The 20943-nt window shown below is 43.3% G+C and overlaps 1 protein-coding gene across 2 annotated transcripts in view; it reads right to left on the bottom strand.

The window, feature by feature from the left end:
* Nucleotides 1–7150: 7150 nt before the first annotated feature.
* The window catches only part of RBM28 (RNA binding motif protein 28), a 32625-nt gene continuing 18832 nt past the window's right edge, over nt 7151–20943 (bottom strand). Inside the window, exons 13-19 of one of the 2 annotated variants that reach the window (XR_004432713.1) lie at nt 20313–20377; nt 17726–17884; nt 14444–14593; nt 14127–14217; nt 11254–11510; nt 9942–10041; nt 7151–7712 (exon numbers count right to left, since the gene is read on the bottom strand). Coding sequence is in view for 1 of the 2 variants with exons in the window: in XM_033192044.1 (XP_033047935.1) it covers nt 7578–7712; nt 9942–10041; nt 11254–11510; nt 14143–14217; nt 14444–14593; nt 17726–17884; nt 20313–20377 (941 nt within the window). In the remaining variant the exon portion in view is untranslated. The remainder of the gene's footprint in view (nt 7713–9941; nt 10042–11253; nt 11511–14126; nt 14218–14443; nt 14594–17725; nt 17885–20312; nt 20378–20943) is intronic. The other variant, XM_033192044.1, reaches the window with a different exon arrangement.

Here is a 20943-nt window from a genome sequence, read left to right as displayed (position 1 = left end):
ACAATTCTGCAAAACTGGTCCTTGGCTGGTCCTCTCTTGCCAGGATAAGATTGTGCAAAGCCCCACCCACAGGCAGCTGCTCCAGGTGTGGTTTGAGGGCTCAAAATTCCTTCCAACTAAAAGTATCTTTCCATCCCTGTTGGTATAGTGGTTAGGGGAAAAAAAATTAAAAGAAAATAAACAATGTATTTTCCACGTCAAGATGCCTGAACTTCCCATAACAGCTGTCACTTTGAGAAGCCATAAGAGAAAGTGCCAGGTCTCCATAGGTCATAATTTTTACCAGGCAGGGTCAACTTCCTCTATTAACACCCATGCACACATCAGAAGCTACCCATGAAAGGCCAAGGGCCTACAGCAAAGCTCTCATGACTGGAAAGTATTTAAGCATAAGGAACAGAATAGTTTCGAGGGAAGGGTAAGAGAGCCTGGAAGGCTGGGCAGAACACTACTTGGACAACTGAAAAAGGAAGTGGGGACATCCCAAAGAGTGGGCTGGCCACTCCCAGAACCTGTATGAGCAGGAAACAAAAAGCATTTATGGCTGGTAAATGCTTAACAACTGGCTCTCTGGGACAAAAATGTACATATGTACAGAAATTTATTATAAATTTCATTGATAAAAAGGATGCACAGCACATAATTTATAAATAATAAAATATACAATGCCATTTATTGTAATTCTAGAAAAGCTTTTCACAGAATGTTTTTGTTGATTTTTGCTGACTTTTGTATCCAACCTGTTTGCAATTCAACCATGATATGACACAATCAGACTACAAATAAATATTTGTTACTATATGATTCAGCAAAGCAGTCACTCATTTCATGGAATGGATATGGGCTGTTAGTCAGTGGAAAGACACATGAGATGGTTCAGTGCTAACTCACCCTTCTGACAGAAAATGCCAGAAAGTTTCCATCCCATTGACAGGCTTGGAGTCTTGAGTACCATCTGGGTGGGTGGAGCCGGCACTAACACGATACCTCTCCACTGCTATCCTGACGGTTGTGGGGTATGTGCTTCCCAGGGCCACTTGCCAAGCTGAGGAGGTTCTCTATGGTTTGGTGAGGGAGGCTACTTTCAGATTTCAAGTGGACACTGCTGGCCTGGATGGGGCTGAGGGGCTCTGCCCCTGAGAGGTGTTCTTCACTTTGTGGCATTACCTTTCTGAAGTAGAGCAGGCCTGCTTTGCTCCACAGAATCCTGCTACAGAGCTGAGGGCTGGACAACTTCATGTTCTCTGGCAACTGATGGCCACTGTAGTACTGGAGGAGGGATGTATGTCAGGGCACTTTCAAAAGTATGTTATTAGAAAGTTGTGCATCATGGCCGGGTGCGGGGGCTCACACCTGTAATCCCAGCACTTTGGGAGGCCGGGGCGGGTGGATCACCTGAGGTCGGGCGTTCGAGACCAGCCTGGCCAACACTGTTGAAATCCCATCTCTACTAAAAATACAAAAATTAGCTGGGCGTGGTGGCGCATGCCTGTAATCCCAGCTACTCCGGAGGCTGATGAAGGAGAATCGCTTGAACCTACCGGGTAGAGGTTGCAGTGAGCTGAGATGGTGCCACTGTACTCCAGCCCTGGGAAACAGAATGAAACTCTGTCTCAAAAAAACAGACAGACAGAAAGTTGTGCATCAATCCTGTCGTCTCACTGTAAATAGCCTAAGAACAATGTTCTGGCCCCTCCCACCATTTGAGGTGCCAGGTTCTATGACAGGGTCTTCCCCACCATGGACCAGAATACAAGATAGCATTTTTTCTGCAGTAGTATCCAAAGCAAAAACTTCATCAGAAGGATGGCATTGGAGTCTCTTTCAGTTGAAAAGTGCGTGCAGACAATTGAGTGTCAGATCCAGGGGAGAGGTAAAGGCGGAGGAGAACTGGGGAGATAGGTCAAGAGTAAGGAGATGAAGGGACATTTGAGAATCTGAATTTTTTCTTTTTTTTTTGGTAGAGATGGGATCTTGCTATGTTGCCCAGGCTAGTCCTGAACTCCTGGGCTCAAGTGATTCTCCCACTTTGACCTCTCAAAGTGCTGGGATTATAGGCATGAGCCACCATGCCAAGTCCAGGGAACCTGTTTCTCACAGCTGGGTTTCTTGCACATCCAGACTTCATGATCCCTTCCTGTGCATACAGACTGGGAGTCCTTTGGGTATCAGGAGAACAGGAATGGGATTGGCTTTGGCCATGGGGCAGATTAAGCAACATCTGAGGGGACTTGCTAGTGGACCAAGGCCCAGACCACAGTGCAGGGGAGAGGGAGAAAAGGGGTAGAAGAGTGACAGGAACTGACATTTTTTGAGCAGTTACTATGAGGAATAAAACTGGGCAAGAAAGAGAAAATACATAAAACAAGGACAGGTTGTTCAGCATCTCTTCAGGAGATGACTGTCTGGTACTTCCTTTACCACCATTATCCTCAATCACCAATCACTAAGCACAGCCATGTACCAGGCCTGGGGACTGGGACTATGGGAGCTAGTTCTTATAAGAGGCTGATGATCTACCTGGGAAGGCAAGACCTAAAGAAATGACAAGTAAGCCACAATGGCATATGCTTTGTCGAACGAGAGGACACCAATCAGTAAGTGTGCCAGGGACTTAGAGGAAGGGGTCACAAGCCCTGGGATGGCTGACGTACCCAGGGAGATGTCGGGCCTTGAGCCAGAACTTGAGTGCTGGATGGCACTTGAGTGGAAAGGAGGGGCAGAGAGACTGTCCAGATTGGAATGGACAAGGCATAGCAGAAAGTACATAGATGGTATACTCAAGGCACTGTGAACAGCAGTTTATTATTATTTTTTCCTTCATCCTGTCTTCTGGGGTCCTTAGGAAATGACTCTGTTGTCCTTCACAAGCCCAGCTAGGCCCTGGAACAAATGGCCTTCAGCGAGTTCAGCAGTATGAAACTCCTACTATGAGTAAATCAATGTTGGGTGTTGTGGGGTATGTGGAAAGGTGAAAAAAAAACAGTCCCTGCCTTCAAGGACAAGAAACGATTTTCCCTTTAGCAAATGTCCAGGGAAGGAGACTGTGAGATGACACTGTGGCAGTGAAGTCTCACATCTGATAAAAGGCAGTGGGCTCTGGGCAGCGTGGACAAGTTTAAGAAATACTGGATTTGCCATCTATCAAGATGCTCCATTTGGGGGTGGTCCAAAAGGTCTTTCAGTGACTCAGCAGTCCTCTTCTCAGAAGTGGTTCCCAGTCTGTGCCTTCCAATCTTCCCAGTATATTCCTTTATCAGCACAAAAACTCATGTACAGCCAATGACCAGTCCAGAATCAGATGCCAAAGTAATCAGACTATACCAGTAGCTCACCCCACATCTGGTCACTGAGTAAGACATCACAGACTCTGCAAATAATTCTGGAAAGGAAGAGGTACCAGGACAAGAACGAAAGAACCAACACAAGGAAGTAAATAACTTCTAAACTGGTCAGCCTTGGACAAAAGGAAATCTGGAAATCTCGACTTGACCTGAGAGAAACCTCATCCTAGCCCTTAAAGTGCCAATTAAGGCTGAGTTGAAAAGGAGTTGGGCATCACCAGAGACAAACTGCAAACAAACTTAGCTTTGGCACCCACAGTGTGATGATGTGGTTATTTCCATGAAGGAGCAGTCTATGGAGAAGTGCAGGAACTTTCAAAGCTGCACGGGCAGAGCTGCTTCTTATATGACAGAATTGGTAGCTGCCTGTCACTTCACAGTGGGTCACACAAATATGAAGCAGAGAACTGGCTGTGTGGGTCAGCCGGAGGGCTTAAGATTGCAGATTCTGGGGAATCAGCACTCACTGTGACACATGTGATCCTCTGTCTCCTCAGACAACTGAAGGATGATGAGAAGGGGATCTCTAGAGCTTTGACCTTCTGGGCTCCGAATTTCTAGTTGGAAAACTTCTTTTCAAGACAAAAACATGCCAAAGTACATTTCAAAGTATTTCGAAGAATGAATCACATGCCCTAACTTTATAACAGAGGAAGGCACAGATCTCATTTTTGTGACAGGTGAAACATAATCCTTGCCACAGGTTAACTCCAGAAGAAGGAATTATACAGCTGAACAGAGCAGATTCTTAGAAACTACAAACCAACCAACAAACAAATGAGGCAAAGAACAGCTGTACATTATCTTAAGATTCCTTATTTAAAGGTTGTATCTCTAAGCCAGGCTATTATGTAATCAAGCAGGAAAGTACTACTAAAACTTGATAGTTTTGACTGGTGGCCTTGTCTTGGATATTAACAAAAAATTTGCTGTTGTTTTTCAAAATAATAGAGATGGGGGTCTCACTGTGTTGACCAGGTGGGTCTCGGACTCCTGACCTCAAGCAATCCTCCTACCTCCCAAAGTACTGCAACCACAAGTGTGAGACTGTGTCCACCTGTTGTTTTTTAACCAAGCAGCCTGTAACTCAGCTTTTGTGTTAATTCAAAAAACTCCATTTCCTGACACATCAGGCCCTGAAGTGAAGGAGAAGTGAGTACCACTCTCACTGCACTAAAATTCCAAAGGCAAGGGGTCAATGGAGCTGACCAAATAACCCATGGTAAGGTGTTCTAAAGGAAGACACCATATATGGAATTTGACTATTAAGAAAGGGAAGATATATAAAGAACTCATATAAAGAACTCTTTAAAGAACTGTGCAACAGCTCTCCAAGCAAGTGAATGAAGTTTTAACATACTGAGTTACTCAAGTTGTTATAAGAAATATTTGGATCTAAGAGAATCTGGCAATGTTATCTGAATGAACATCAATTTTGATCTATCCTAAGAGTTAAGATATATTTTTGAATGTTAAAGATATTTCTGTACTAGGAAAAAAAGGGTGGTGAGCAGATGGAGAGCTGGCCAAGGAAAAACGGATCAACTGACTGGCAGGTTATAACTATTCTGACACCCTTAATAAAGTCCCTTACTTCCTCCGTGCTGTACAGACCAGGCTGGGAAAGACATGTTGCCAGGCTATTGTAAGAATGTTTGAGGCCGGGCGCGGTGGCTCAAGCCTGTAATCCCAGCACTTTGGGAGGCCGAGACAGGCGGATCACGAGGTCAGGAGATCGAGATCATCCTGGCGAACATGGTGAAACCTCGTCTCTACTAAAAAATACAAAAATCTAGCCGGGTGAGGTGGCGGGCGCCTGTAGTCCCAGCTACTCCGGAGGCTGAGGCAGGAGAATGGCGTGAACCCGGGAGGCGGAGCTTGCAGTGAGCTGAGATGCGGCCACTGCACTCCAGCCCGAGCGACAGAGCCAGACTCCGTCTCAAAAAAAAAAAAAAAAAGAATGTTTGACAGCCTAAGTCATGTCTTGAGGTGAACTTGGAGATAAATCACCTGTCCTTTCGATCTCTCCAAAAGGTTTAAATATTTCCATGGCCTCTCCTTCATCCATTTCTACACCAATCAAAGGCATTTCAGAGCATTCATGGGTTCCCCAAGATATTGCAATGAAATAACCATGTCTCTACCAGGTGCGGTGGCTCACGCCTATAATCCCAGCACTTTGGGAGGCCGAGGTGGGCAGATCACAAGGTTAGGAGTTTGAGACCAGCCTGGCCAACATGGTGAAACTCCATCTCTACTAAAAATACAAAAATTAGCTGGACGTCGTGGCACCACCTGTAATCCCAGCTACTTGGGAGGCTGAGGCAGGAGAATCGCTTGAACCCAGGAGGCAGAGGTCACAGTGAGCCAAGATCACGCCATTGCACTCTAGCCTGGGCAACAGAGGGACACTCTGTCTCAAAAAAAAAAAGAAAAAGAAAGAAAGAAATAACCATGTTTCTAGCTCAGCAGTGGTTCTGTCAAAGCATTATTTGTAACACTCAACTAGACTAAGGAATCAAGAATTTTGGGTTACACTCCCAACTTTTTCTCTTGCCTACCGAGTACTGTTTCTTCCTTTCCTACCTTATTTTTTTCATTCAACAAATATTTATTCAATATTTACTATGTGCCTGGGTCAGTACTAGGCACTGTGTCTATAGGAGTGAACAAGAGGGATAAAGTCCCTCTCACAAAGCATACATTCTAACTGGAGAGACAAATGATTTCAGATAGAGATTAGTGCTAGAAAGAAACAAATGATTTCAGATAGAGATTAGTGCTAGAAAGAAACAGGGAAGCAGGCCACCACATGTGATGGCTCACGCCTGTAATACCAAGACTTTGGGAGGCCAAGGAGGGCAGATCGCCTGAGGTCAGGAGTTCAAGACCAGCCTAGTCAACAAGATGAAACCCCATCTCTACTAAAAATAGAAAATTTAGCCAAGAATGGTGGCGTGCGCCTATAGTCCCAGCTACTTGGGAGGGTGAGGCGGGAGAATCGCTTGAACCCGGGAGGTGGAGGTTGCAATGAGCTGAGACAGTGCCACTGCATTCCAGCCTGGGTGACAGAGCAAGACTGACTCAAAAAAAAAGAAGAAGAAACAGGGAAGCAGAATTCAGTAAGGGGGCAAGATAGAGGGGAGGGGAAGAAAAGCCCCACTTTAGATAGTCTGGGAAGAGCTCCAGGAGGAGGCGACAACTAGTGAAGATCTGAGTCACAAGTAAAAGATGCAAAGGAAAAACTCTCCAGGCAAAGGGAACAGATACAAAGGCTCTGAGGTGGTCAAGAGTCAAGAGATGGAAGGAAGGCCTGTGTAGCCAAAAGTGAATGAAGAAGAGAGTGGATAAAGACAAGCAGAGGTGATAGGGCTGGAGAGCCCAGGGAATCAAATGTTATAGGAAGACAAGATTTCAAAGTGAGATGTCAAATCCTTGGAGTTTTTTAGTAGGTGTGAAGCCATCTTAAGGGGCAGACTTAATGAGGATCAGGTGTCCTCACTAAGGAGGCCTTAGAGAGCTAGTGGGTACGATGAAAAAGGAGGTGCTCTATGAGAGAAATGCAGGTCATCACTAACCAGGCTAGTGTCTTTAGGCCACTGCAGACCAATTCAACTGGAAATCCCCTCATTTGACAAACACGTAAGTGCTGCTCTCTGCCAGGCCCCACCTCCCCCCATTCTTTTCCAAGTGTCTCTGCCTGCAGTGATTAGGTTAGAAAGCATTTTTCTCTACTGTCACTTAGTTCCTGCAGTGTGTAAGACTATAGAGCTGAATTAGGACTGTCAAAGGATGTTCATACATAATAAAGGAGTCACACATATTAGAAATGACATTGTTACTAAAAAGCCACACAGTATCTCATTTAGAGAATACGCTTAACAAAATATACATCTTAAAAATTCAGCACTCCAGAATGCTTTTTCAATTGTTTCCATTTGAGAAATAAAGAACAAAAATTGGTAATAATTATAGACACAACTTCATACAATAATCTGGATAATATGCAAGAAGCATCATGATGTCTTTCAGATATTTCTTTGTGGCTAACGAACCACTCATCAAAGGATGGACCAAAGTTCAGATGTACACAGTCCAGGGTGCCTCCCAGCACAGTGGCAGTGCCCTCAGGGATTTTCTTTCCCTCAGTGAGAGACATGGGGGATGGGGAGGAGCCCAGGAGTGTCACTAGAAAGTACACAACCCAGCTTCTTACCCAGCCCGCTGGCATCATCAATTATCAAACCATTTGCTCCTCTTTGCAAGAGGTGCTCCTTTAGAAGGTCCCAATAATTTCTGCTTATATTGTTCGACCAGTTGGTTGAAGCGGGTTTCCGTCTTATTTCCCTTCGCTTTTTTCCTAGATACCTACAAGTGAAAGGATTAGAAACATAATAAAATTGATTTCGAAGACTATATATCACCCTACCCTCAGGCCACCCAAGAGAGAAAGTGTGTACAGAGATCATGTCTACCAGAAAGGGGTAGGTTTCTAGAGAGAGACCCTTGGAGAGAAAGGCTCAAACAGAATCATCTACTGGTAAGAAATTAGACCAACAGTGCACAGGAAGCAGGGCCTGACTAACTCCCCTGTCTAACACACTGTGTTGGGGGCTCAAGGGCCTCTCTCACTCTAGCTCCCAAAGCCTCACTTTAGCCTCAAAGCAGATAAGCCAGCACAGAATCTGGCCATTCTTGCTTGCCCATTCCCTCCCCAAGAACACTGCTCACAGGATTTCAGAGATCTATAATATAGTATGGTATAGGTCAGAAACTTCCCAGACGCAGATTTCTTGAGTAGGATGGGAAGCTAATGCTGCTTCTACCCTTAAATGAAAGAGACTAGGAAAGGGGAGAAGAAAGCTTGACTTCAAGTATTCAAGAATGTAGGACCACCGTTTACTACTAAAAGGAACTAGGGCTCCTTGGGAAAAATGGCTAATGTCAGGACTGGGAAAGAGGTACCTGAGCTCAGCCTGGACATCCTGCACTAGAAAGCAAGGATATTACCAGACAAACAGGCCACATTAGAAAGACTCAGAAGCCAATCTGCAGGGGCTTCTGCCAGCCTTAGACAGAGTAAGAATAATGACAGTATTTGAAACACATCAAGTATATGAAAAGTCAGGATTTCATAATACTAAAAAATGAGCCGGTATGGCAACAGCTCATTACTCTGAAAACTAATACAGAGAGAGAGAGAGAAAAAAAAATCAAGCATTTATCCTGTCTTTCCTATACAAATGATATTTTGTGGTAACCAAATAATTGACAAAGGAAGATTTTTCTTTCAAGAGTTCTATTTAAAAATGCAAAAGGATAGAAGTTTAAATAATCGGCATTCTGTAACCCATAATGAAATAATGGATCTGGTAACACTCATCAATAATTGCTAAGGCCATTACATGAAAGGCTAACTGGGGATTTCATCAATGGAGGGACAAGGCAGACAATCCTCAAATCTACTGATCAATCTCAGAATCACTAAAAATGAGCAACCAGGTAGTATGTGTCTCAGGTGATGTAAAGAAACACACACACCACCCATGAAATACTCTAGTCAAGAAAACTGAACTTGAGGCTAGGCACGGTGGCTCACATCTGTAATCCCGGCACTTTGGGAGGCCAAGGCAGGCGAATCACCTGAGGTCAAGAGTTGGAGGCCAGCCTGGTCAACATGGTGAAACCCCGTCTCTACTAAAAATACAAAATTAGCTGGGCATGGTGGTGCGTGCCTGTAATCTCAGCTACTTGGGAGGCTACTCCGGGAGGCGGAAGTTGCAGCGAGCCGAGATTGTGCCATTGCACTCCAGCCTAGGCAATAAGAGCAAAACTCCATATCAAAAAAAATAAAAAAAAAGAAAACTAAATTTGATCAAGCTACCAGACCGAACTAACTACCAGGTGACAGGCAAGATGGGGTGTCACAGAGACAAGTTAAATGACACCACAAGGAAGCAAATGGCTAAAAATGTAACACAAATGACCTGGTTTCTCCAATAAATGAATAGCATGGAAAAAAGGGTGGTAAGGGAAAATGGATATTAGAGAAGAAAAAAATGATTTAAGAAATTAAAAACCCAAGTATAATGTGTGGACTTCGGATCCTGACTCATACTAACCAAGTACAAAAACATATTTTTCAGGCAATTGGGGAAATTTTAATATGGCTTTAATATATCATTTGTGTAGTAGATGATAAAGGGCTTATTAGTTTCATTAGATATTATAATGGCATAAGGTGTGTGTGTTTAAGGCCTCATCAGAGATGCAATCTGAGGTTTTTCTGAGCAATGTTTCATTTTCATATGAGACATATTTACATGTGAAATGGGCTTTGCTTTAACATACTCTAGTGGGGAAAGCATGTTATGGGGAATACGTAAAACAAGGAGACTGCTGAAACAGAGGAACAGATACATGGAGGTTCATTTTACTTTTTTCTCTCCACTTTTATATTATATACCTCAACATTCTCTAAAAAGCTACTGTCCTACACAGAAGTCTTTCTTTTTGGGGCAGCTAATCAAGGTACAAACATGGCTACAATCTGGCAGAACCATGCCATACCAAAGCTGAATGTCCTGCAGAACTCACCTGCTCAGAAGATAATTGCTGTTTCTCCTGCTTCCACTGGCTTATCTGGGGCTTTGGCTTTTTGGGATGGATGGGCTTCACTTTGCCTTTGTCCCGCAACCTGAAATAAAATGGCTGAGTGTCATCTTGAGTCCTTCTTCTAATTTGACACTCCTAGGTTCTCTTAGCTCAAGGGATAAAATTCCTCTTTGTACACTGGTCCTTCCCAAGCCCATGATATGTTAAGTCATTCTAAAAAGGGATACTGCAACAGCCCCTCTGAAAGCTCAGTATTCGTATACTTAGAACTGCTTGATGTCAGGAGCTTGAGACCAGCCTAGGCAACATAACAACCCCCTGTCTCTACTAAAATAAAATTAAAAAGTCCCAGCTACTCAGAAGGCTGAGGCAGGTGGATTGAGTCCAGGAGTTCGAGGTTACAGTGCGCTATGATCATGCCATTGCACTCTAGCCTGGGCAACAGAGTAAGACCCTGTGACATGGTTTGGATCTGTGTCCTTGCCCAAATCTCATGTTGAATTGTAATCCCCAATGTTGGAGGCTGGGCCTGGTGGGAGGTGACTGGATCATAGGGATGACTCCTTCATGAATGGTTTAGCACCATCCCCTCAGTGCTGTTCTCATGACGGTGAACGAGTTACCGCAAGATCTGGTTGTTTAAAATGTGCCTTCCCCCTGCTCCTGGCCATGTGAAGTGCAGGCTCCCACTTCACCTTCCACTATGGTTAAGTCTCCTGAGGCCTCCCTAGAAGATAAGCAGCTGCTGTCATGCTTCCTATACAGCCTGTGGAACCATGAGCCAATTAAGTCTCTTTTCCTTATAAATTACCCAGTCTCAGGTACTTCTTTATAGCAGTGGAAGAAATGAATAATACACTGTCTCTAAAAATAAAATAAAATAAATAAATATATAAAATCCCATGGATATCTCAAAAACCTTCGTTTATTTAACAAATATTTTATAAAGATTTATTTTTGTAGAGCACTAATCTGCTGCCCCAAACAGAAACTACCACTGAACCTCAAGTATGTGGCCTCAGCTGGCAGAGATGGCCATCTGGACAACAGGAAGCTCTTTAAAAGAGGAGAAAAGGGGCACAAAAGCCTGCCCTAGGAGGTCTCTCTGCCACTGATCTAAGAGTGACATCTCTGACGGTGTTGAAGACTCACGTGTTAACCCCGTGTGTGGGAATACATAGCACCAAGCATCCTTTTCAACCAAACAAATGCCACAAAGAGAAAAGAACTCAGCAAAAACAAACCCGCTTAGAACCCACCCACTGTTCTATGCTGTTGCTTTCCTGCATCTCACCTGATTTTGGGGCCTCGGTGTGAGGGGAGTGCCAGGACCTTTCTTCTCTTCTTTCCATCAGGCAGCTCCACCTGCTCCACTTCAGCCTTGGTCTGGAATCCGGTCCATAAGGTAGAGGCCGCCTTCCCCTTCTGCTCTGGGGGCGCCTTGCTTTGTTCCTCTGTGTGGTGTTGAGCTGCCTTCTGTTGCTGGTCTTTTGCAGGCTCTGGTTTCCCCTTCTGAGGCTCACCAGTTGCAGGCTTGGATCTCACTTTTTGCTGCATAAAACAAGAAAATGCCATCTGGTTTCTGGATGAGCTTTGTTTGCTGCAAATACTCAACAGAAGATGAGCTTTATGTGAGCTAGATGAAAGAAGAGGAATTCTTCCCCCACGCAGTTGGAGACTAGAGGAAAGTGAATACATGTAGTTCACAAGCCCTGCCACAGTAACAGATGGTTACTGGGTGGGGGGCACAAAATAACCATTCCCCTTCCCATAACACAGAAACAAGGGAGAGTGCATGCCCAAGATTCAAAAGCCAGTAGGTGGGACAATTATCAAAGGTGTAACCTATGTAGAAAGAGAATACAAGAAGAAAGCAAGCAACAGAAAAGATAATGAAGTAATAAGCGCTGAGAATTTTTCAAAACTAATGACAGTCACTAAACCACAGATCAAGGAACTCAGAGCTCTAAGACCAAATAAGATAAATACTAAACAATGTACAACTAGTCATATCATAGACAAACTGCAGAAAATCAAAGATAAAATCTTGAAAGAAGCCAGACACAGGAAAAATTTTACCTACAGAGGAACAAGGATGAGATTATATCAAATTTCTCTCTCTTTTGTTTTTAATAGGCACCCTCCCAAACCAGAGTAAGTTCAGAGAGATTTCCAAGACTTCTCTTCAGAAATCATGTAAGCAAGAAGGGAGTGAAGTGAGATATTTAATATTTAAAGTTTTAAAAGAAAAAAAATCACCAACCTGCAATACTGTATCTGATAAACTTATCCTTCAAAAGTTAAGGACAAGACCTACTCAGACAAAAGAAAATGGAGGGAATTTGTTGCCAGTAACCCTGTCTGCAAGAAATACCAAATAAATCTCTTCAGAGAGAAGAAAAATGACATAGGTCAGAAACTCGGATCGTTTTCAAGAAAGGAAGAACATTAGGAATGGAATAAATGAAGCGAAGACGACAAGGAAAAGACACTGTGGAAAGGAAGGCATCAAGGATGTTACAGAAGTATTTGCACTGAAGTGGAAGAAACAGAAGATTCAAGTGAAATTAATGCAATGATAAGTGTGTGTTGTTCTTCCCTTTCACCTTAGAAATCCAGATACAATGAACATTTATTATATGCCTATTGTATGCCAGTCTGTTTCTAGGATACAAAAAAAAAAGTGTCTACCCTTCAGGACTCACAGCCAGGTGGAGACAAGAGATGCATACACAAATAAACCAAAATAAAAAAAACTACACAGCTTAAGGAAGTTCATGAAAATCAAGTAAAGACGGCCTTTATCTTTTGAGAGAGGTGGAGGAATGCTACTTGAAAGGGATCATTTGATCTGCATATGCAAAGTGAGTAGAGGCATTTTTACACAAAAGAACAGTATGAATATAAATCCAGGCAACAAATAAAGTAATTTGGATGTTAAAAAACAAACAAGGCTGGGCTCAGTGACTCACACCTGTAATCCCAGGGCTTTGGGAGGCTGAGGCAGGTGGATCACTTGAAGTCAGGAGTTCGAGACCAGCCTGGCCAACAGGGTGAAACCCTGTCTCTTCCAAACAAATACAAAAATTAGCCAGGCATGGTGGGGTGCACCTGTAGTCCCAGCTACTCGGGAGGCTGAGGGAGGAGAATCACTTGAATCCAGAAGGTGGCGGTTAAGCAAACTGAGATTGCACCACCACACTCCAACCTGAGCAACACAGCAAGACTCCATCTCAAACAGACAAACAAACAAAACTGGTAGCTTCAGAATCACCTCTGAAACAATGGCCAACAGTAATAAGCAATTCTATTATCTAGGGTAACAAAGTTGCCTTGAACAATAACCAGATCCCAGATTTTCCAACTGAGGGCCATTGCATTAACCACCAGAATGGCTCATCTGTTGGTAATGCTCTTAGTATACACCACAAAGACTACAAATGTTTGCTGTATACGCAAGTGAATTTTGCTGTGCAATATCAATGAGAGCTCTAAGAATAAGAGTCAAGAATAATCTGGCCCTGCATGTCCTGGGGGAAGATGGGTAAGAGAATGAGTACTAACTGTGTGTTGACCATGCAGTATGCTAGATGATGGACATGTATTATCTCATTTAGTCCTCAGCAATCATGTAAGGCAGATGTTGTCCACCCATTTTACAAACTGAAGTTCAGAGCGGTAATAACTGCCAAGGAACATGCAGCAAAAAGGGCAGAGCCAGAGTATGAGCATGAGTACACCTATTCCTGAAGTCCCTGCTCCACCCTCTATAGCACACCAGATTAAAAACTGTATAAAACTATCAGGCTTAACACTTCTGGAGCCAACTAATAAAAGAAAATATGGAAGAGATAACTGAAATCTACAAGTAACGGGAAACCTTAACCTCAACCATTAATTTTGGCACGTACTATCACCAAACATTGTAAAGAACGGCTGACTGGAAATAACATTGGTCTGCTTCCTCTCTCCTTCCTTTCCCTTCTGCTGTAGAGCTATCAGACATGGGCCAGCAGATAAGAAGATGGCCTGGAGAGGCTTAGGGAACAGGGACTAAAGGGAACTGGGAGCAAAAAAAACCTAATTGAGGGGAGAACTACTCTAAGAGAGCAGAAGCACAAACTGAACAAAACAGAAGAGTTTAATTATGTCCTTAAAAATATGGACCATTTAATTTCTGTACCAAGCTGCGCTGGATCCTTAATTCCTTCATTTTAAGTTTTCTTCGATCTTCTAAAGAGAACTCCACTATTGGTCTCTGTCAGAAGGAGATAGAATGTCATTCATTAGACTTCTAAATCTGTGCATGCAATGAGTTGAGTTTTTCCCCTTCACACATCTTCCCCCAAACCACCTTTTTTTTTTGTCCACTTGCCACTCTTTCCCACCCCTCAAATGTCAGAGGACACTAGGCATAAAGGAGAAGACTGGTTTCCTGCAAGTGGTCCTAAGGGAAACAAGTCTCCCCAGAGGACCAGGCTTACCTTCAGAGGCCCAAAGATTTCTGGATTGTTGTTGATCAGGCGGAGGGCTTTCAAGGCATGCTCGTGCTCTTGGAACTCTGCAAAGGCGTAGCCCAGGGACTGACCCTTCATGTTCCCATGAACTCCTTTGAGGTCTCGCATCACTCTACACTATGAGTAGAGCAAGAAAAAAAATCAGTAATTACAGAATGAGAAGCCTTGCCTGACATGAACTGCTTTAATAGAGTCAATAAAAAAATAAGGTTATTGGGTGAGCATGGTGGCTCATGCCTGTAATCCTAGCACTTTGGGAGGCTGAGACAGGAGGACTGCTTGAGGCCAGGAGTTTGAGACCAGCCTGGGCAACATGGCAAAACCTTGTCTCTGCAAAAAATACAAAAAATTAGCTGGTGTGGTGGCACCTCAGCTACTCAAGAGGCTGAGGCAGGAGGATCACCTGAGCCTGGGGAGGTTGAAGTTGCAGTGAGCCATGATGAAACCACTACACTCCAGCCTGGGCAACAGAGTGAGACTCTGTCTCAAAAAAAAAAAAAAAAAAATCAGGTTATTGAAACATAATCTTCATTTATACCACCATCACAAAAATCACACTGGAATAACACTTATGTGTGTCCATCTTATTAGAATTCACCTCCTAACACCATAAAACAGATTAAAATAATATTTTCTTGCTTTCTACTAGTTTATAGACATCAACAGAGACCTAAAATAAGCACATAAACAAAACTTCCTAAAGAAAATTTATAAAGAGGTTTGGATGTTAGAAAACAAACACAATACAAACACAACTGTTCATGATACATACAAATTGAGAGGTACATGGTATTTTCAGAGTGTAACAAGTTATTGCTGAGGATGGAATACTGTCCATAGATCTTACCACTGAAAAAAGCCCTCAGGAAGGAAATTATTAAAGAAGGGAAGGAGGAAGGACTGATGGCTTTAGATAAGAAAGACATTTCAAGCATAGGAAAAAGTCTCTCCAACATACAGGCTCAGAAATACAGGCAGAAGTTTCAGCTCTCTTTGCCTGCAGCTCAGATCCTCTCTAGTGTGGTTTTCCCTTAAATCCTTAAGCCAGATGTAGCAAACATCTGGGGCACCAAAGTACAGTAGGATGTTTTGAGAAAATTGATCATTTACATGCCATTACTACCGAAACTGTCGTTCTCATGTAATGGAGACGGCTAAGTATTGGGGACACATGGATGCCACATTTAGTTTACGTCCAGTGTCCACTCTGTGTCTAGAACTGTCATATACTGTAAGGGAATCAAGAGAAGCATATAATGAAGATCCTGTTCTCAAGATACTTACCATCTTACTGAGACACTATACGTACACATAAGAAGGAATTAGGAGGAAAATTCAACATAATACAAATATTTTAGAATAAACATAAATTTCTCTAAATTATGACAGGTGTTAAATGTGCAGACACTAAGTATTCAGATGATATGAGAAATTACACAACTGTCCCTCCCCTATAACCAGTAACACTGAGCAGTTTTACTAAGAGTGGTGTCAGATATGTGCTGATATATTCACATTCTCTCATGTAATGTCCCAAATACCAATCCATACATTTTGAAGAGGTTTTCAGGGATTAGGAAAACAGTTTATAGTGGTGAAACAGAGTAAAGCAGACCCAAAATATTGGCAATGGTACTTTAAAAATAAGTATTGACCAAGAGATGACTATGTAGCAGGTACTACACCAAGGATTGGGGATAATGAGATAACGCTTGCCTCAAAAACTCAGTCTAGTGGGGAGAAGTGACTGACTGAGGGTTTGAGGCCAGGGCAATAGTAAGCAGTATGACACAGATATGCAAGGCCAGGCCCAGTGGTTCACACTTATAATCCCAGCACTGTGGGAGGCCGAAGCAGGGGGATCATCTGAGCTCAGGAATTTGAGACCAGCCTGGGCAACATGGCAAAACCCTGTCTCTACCAAAAACATAAGAAACAGTCAGGCATGGGCCAGGCGCAGTGGCTCATGCCTGTAATCCTAGCACTTTGGGAGGCCGAGGCGGGTGGATCACTTGAGGTCAAGAGATCGAGACCATCTTAACAAACATGGTGAAACCCTGTCTCTACTAAAAATACAAAAATTAGCTGCGCGTGGTGGTGTGTGCCTGTAGTCTCAGCTACTCAGAGGCTGAGGCAGGAGAATCGCTTGATCTGGGGAGGCGGAGGTTGCAGTGAGCTGAGATCGTGTGACTGTACTCCAGCTTAACGACAGAGTGAGCTCCATCTCAAAAATGAAAAATAAAAATAAGAAAAAAGAAATTAGCCAGGCATGGTGGTGTGTAACTATAGTCCCAACTACTTGGGAGGCTGAGGTGGGGGGATTGCTTGAGCTTGGGAGGGGGAGGCTGCAGTGAGCTGAGATGTCGCCACTGCACTCCCTCCAGCCTGTGACAGAGAAAGACCACATCTTAAAAAAAAAAAAAAAAAAAAGAAAAGAGAAATATGCAAAGGGGAGTGTGGAGGCAGAGAAGTTCTGTACTCACAGAGCCTAACCAAGTTGGTATGAACCCAGTGTTTTTCTAATTCAACTGCTGAACATCTACATGGCTTCCTGTGTTGACGACAGGCATAGGTGACTCTGACTATAGGGTAAGAATCTAACTAGGAGTAAAATACTCTCCAAAAAGCAAAGCAGATTATTTTCTCTGCAAGAAAATTCACATGATAGCACAAAGTATAATGCTAAGCACACAAAAGGCATTTAATAAATGCTTGCTAAATTAATTCATGCAGACAGAGACTTCCTTGCATTCTGCTGTAATTCAGACGTAAAAGACAATTTTTAGAAGAAAAAGAACAAAACCAAGAAACTGCTAAACTCAGCCATGCATGCTGACAACGTGTCCAGAAGAAAGTCTGTTGATGGCCTAGCACGGTGGCTCACGCCTGTAATCCCAGCACTTTGGGAGGCTGAGGTGAGCAGATAACTTGAGGTCAGGAGTTCCAGACCAGTCTGGCCAACATGGTGAAATCCCTTCTCTACTAAAAATACAAAAATTAGCCAGGCGTGGTGGCGCACACCTATAGTCCCAGCTACTCAGGGGGCTGAGGCAGGAGAACTGCTTGAGCCCAGGCAGAGGAGGCTGCAGTGAGTCAAGACTGCACCACTGTACTCCAGCCTGGGCGACAGAGTGAGACTTCGTCTCAAAACAAACAAACAAACAAAATTTGGCACCGCAGCCTGAGGGAAATGCTTGATATGACCCCAGATCAGAATGAAAGTTCCAGATGGACAGGGACACGCCTCACCTCCTTGATGCGCACCCCTTTCTCTCCACTAGTAGCACTCAGCAGCAGCTTTCTGAGCTGTTTGTCATCTACAGCCTTTGGGAGATTGTGCAGGCAGAGCCTGGTTTGGGAGACAAAGATATTCTGGTCCTTGAGTTTCTGATGCTTCAGCAGCTCAAACTGAAAGAACAACCAATGGTTAACAGTACAACTCACTCTTTTTAAGACAAGGCTCAAAATTCTCCAAAAGGAAAGATTATGATCTCCATCCCATAACCATACATATAAAAAATAGATGGAAACTGCCCACACTGCAGCTTTACAATGCCCAGTATAAGGAAAGAAAAGTTCAAAGGGATAAGATGGTGGGTGGGTAACAGTAAAATCATAGGCTCTGGAGACCCATCCCTAACTGGAGAAATTACATAAAATTTTAAAGCCTCAATTTTTCATCTATAAAATGGAACAGTAGAACACAGTCTCTGAGCACTGATGTGAGGCCAAAATAAGATAACATAAGGCTGGGCAGGGTGGCTCATGCCTGTAATCTGAGCACTTTGGGAAGCCAAGGCAGGCAGATCACCTGAGGTCAGGAGTTCAAGATCAGCCTGGCCAAAATGGTGACGCCCTGTCTCTACTAAAAATACAACAATTAGTCAGGCATAGTAGTGCATGCCTGTAATCCCAGCTACTCGGGATGCTGAGGCAGGAGAATCGCTTGAACCTGGGAGGAGGAGGTTGTGGTAAGCCAAGATCACGCTATTGCACTCCAGCCTGGGCAACAAGAGTGAAACTCCATCTCAAAAAAAAAAAAGAAAAAAATCCCTAGCTCAACATGTAGCCCAGAGCAAACAACAGATAATACTGTGGTTAACATCTATGCCCAGTCCTCATCTATCCACCAACTCAACTGATTATCTAATCCTTCCAAAAGGAAATGGAACTTATTCAAAGAATACTTGACAGAATGCTGTCTTGTCTCAACTCTGCCACCCTGAGGCAAAGGAATATCCACGACCACAGAAACATACTTTGCTCTTAGAGCAATACCCTCAACTATGCTGCCACAAAACCCCAGTACCTGCATGATCTGTGTCTAAAATGAAATGAAAGATGACATTATTCTTCCAATTAGTTTTTTCAAAACCAGTTGGTAGAAAAAAGTTTTCAATTAAAAGTTTTTCTTTTGTCAAGCCTTCTCAGTCCTGCTGTTTCTTGTTTGGTAAAAGTACCAACAAATCACAAAATAAACAAATCCCCTGGAAAATGACTATTAAAGGAACATCTGAAAAGGCTATCATGTTTAAGTTCAACAGACTATTTTTCTGTCAGGAAAAGCTGTGCCTGCTGTGAATGTATAATGCATACCTATCACTGAATGAGCTTTTTGCTAACAAAATTAGTTTTAAACTACACATGTCATTATTGCATTGTGGTCAGACACAGGTATATAATGCCCTTATAAACTTGAGGCTTTAAAATTTTATGTAATTTCTCCAGTTAGGGATGGGTCTCCAGAGCCTATGATTTCCAGATGTTCACTACTAAAGTTGAAAACACTAGCGCAGAACCTGTGCACACTGAAAAAAAGATACACTGCCTCCTGCTGTCATTACACTCTCACCCCTGTTCCTCATCTGCATGTTAAGGTTCCATAACTAATTCTGTTCATGATTATGCATCTTTACCATTCCAGGCTGGCTTGGCTTTTTGAAAGCAAGTTATATGGGAAAAAGCAAAAACGACTGGGAACGTTACCAAGCAGCCAGGAATATAACGGTATTGGTTAACATCGGAAATGCCCATAAGACGGGAGTTTTTCTTTTTTTTTTTTTTTTTTTTTTTTTTTGAGACGGAGTCTCGCTCTGTCGCCCGGGCTGGAGTGCAGTGGCCGGATCTCAGCTCACTGCAAGCTCCGCCTCCCGGGTTCACGCCATTCTCCTGCCTCAGCCTCCGGAGTAGCTGGGACTACAGGCGCCCGCCACCTCGCCCGGCTAGCTTTTTGTATTTTTTTAGTAGAGACGGGGTTTCACCGTGTTAGCCAGGATGGTCTCGATCTCTTGACCTCGTGATCCGCCCGCCTCGGCCTCCCAAAGTACTGGGATTACAGGCTTGAGCCACCGCGCCCGGCCAAGACGGGAGTTTTTCTAAAATGATTTTAGAATCTGGAGACACCAACTCCTCCAAACTGACAGCTACCCCTTTCAAAAGCCATATCTTCTTCCTTCCCTAACAACTCCAGACCATTCTGATCTTGCCCTTCTACATTATTCTGTGTTTATACTGACACCTAATTACACATAGCCCTAGCCTCTGACTGTCTACTGCACGATCTAGCAGCATGTGTTCGCAAACATTTACTGCCAAGCACTAGGGAAACAAAGAATAAGACACAGTTCTTTTATACTGGCATAGAAAGCAGATAGAATACTATGTATAATGTTGGGTTACTTGCTGTCTCACCTATGTGCTTTTCTCTCTAACAGGGCAGTAAGTATGGTCTGTGACCATACTTGGTTCTTTTATGAGCACATCGAGCATTCGATAACTATTTTTGATTGATTTATAGGCCACGCAGAACCTGAAGGTCAATGCCTAATCTACTCACCCGTTCTCTTTTGGCCATATCAGCAGCACTCACACCCTCCGCAGCCTTCGTCCCAGCACGAATCACTGCAGAAAGAGGGAAAAAGGCCAAGATATCAACAAGGGAATTTTCACTGAGCAACAAGAGGAATGTGATTTGAATGATGCAAACTCTTTGTACAGGGCCCAGAGGACTATGTTGGCCAGGACACGATGGCATTTGGTTAGGTCCAGAAATAGGATACAGGGCTAAGTTCTGGGCTCAGAGCTGCTCTCAAGGACTAAAACTCTGAACATTTTGTGATTTTATTCCTCTTCTCCTTCTCTCCCCTCAAAGAATCTTCACGTACATGCCCAAAGTCAGAAAGAAAGGCCTGGAAGAAGTATGGAACATAAATACATTTTGGGCATTTAGAATGCACAATGTTCCATCTATAATCTGCCCTTGGAACTTAACTTTGCTGTCCCTTATGTACTTGAGGTCCATTACTAACCAGTGAGATAAGCCAGTCAAAAACAGTTATGTTGCCATAGAGGGCTGGTGTCAAAGGCTAATGGACATTACTAGCACAGGCTGTGAAGCTATGGAGGAGGTGAGCTGATAAATACTGTGTGACCTAGAAGAAAGAATTTTTTTTTAAATTTAAAGCTAA

This window comes from Trachypithecus francoisi, unplaced genomic scaffold, assembly GCF_009764315.1.
Source record: "Trachypithecus francoisi isolate TF-2019V2 unplaced genomic scaffold, Tfra_2.0 Lachesis_group4, whole genome shotgun sequence".
NCBI classification, from domain to species: Eukaryota; Metazoa; Chordata; class Mammalia; order Primates; family Cercopithecidae; genus Trachypithecus; species Trachypithecus francoisi.
Note: the sequence above shows the minus strand (reverse complement) of the source record. Positions and strands in the feature narration are given on the sequence as shown.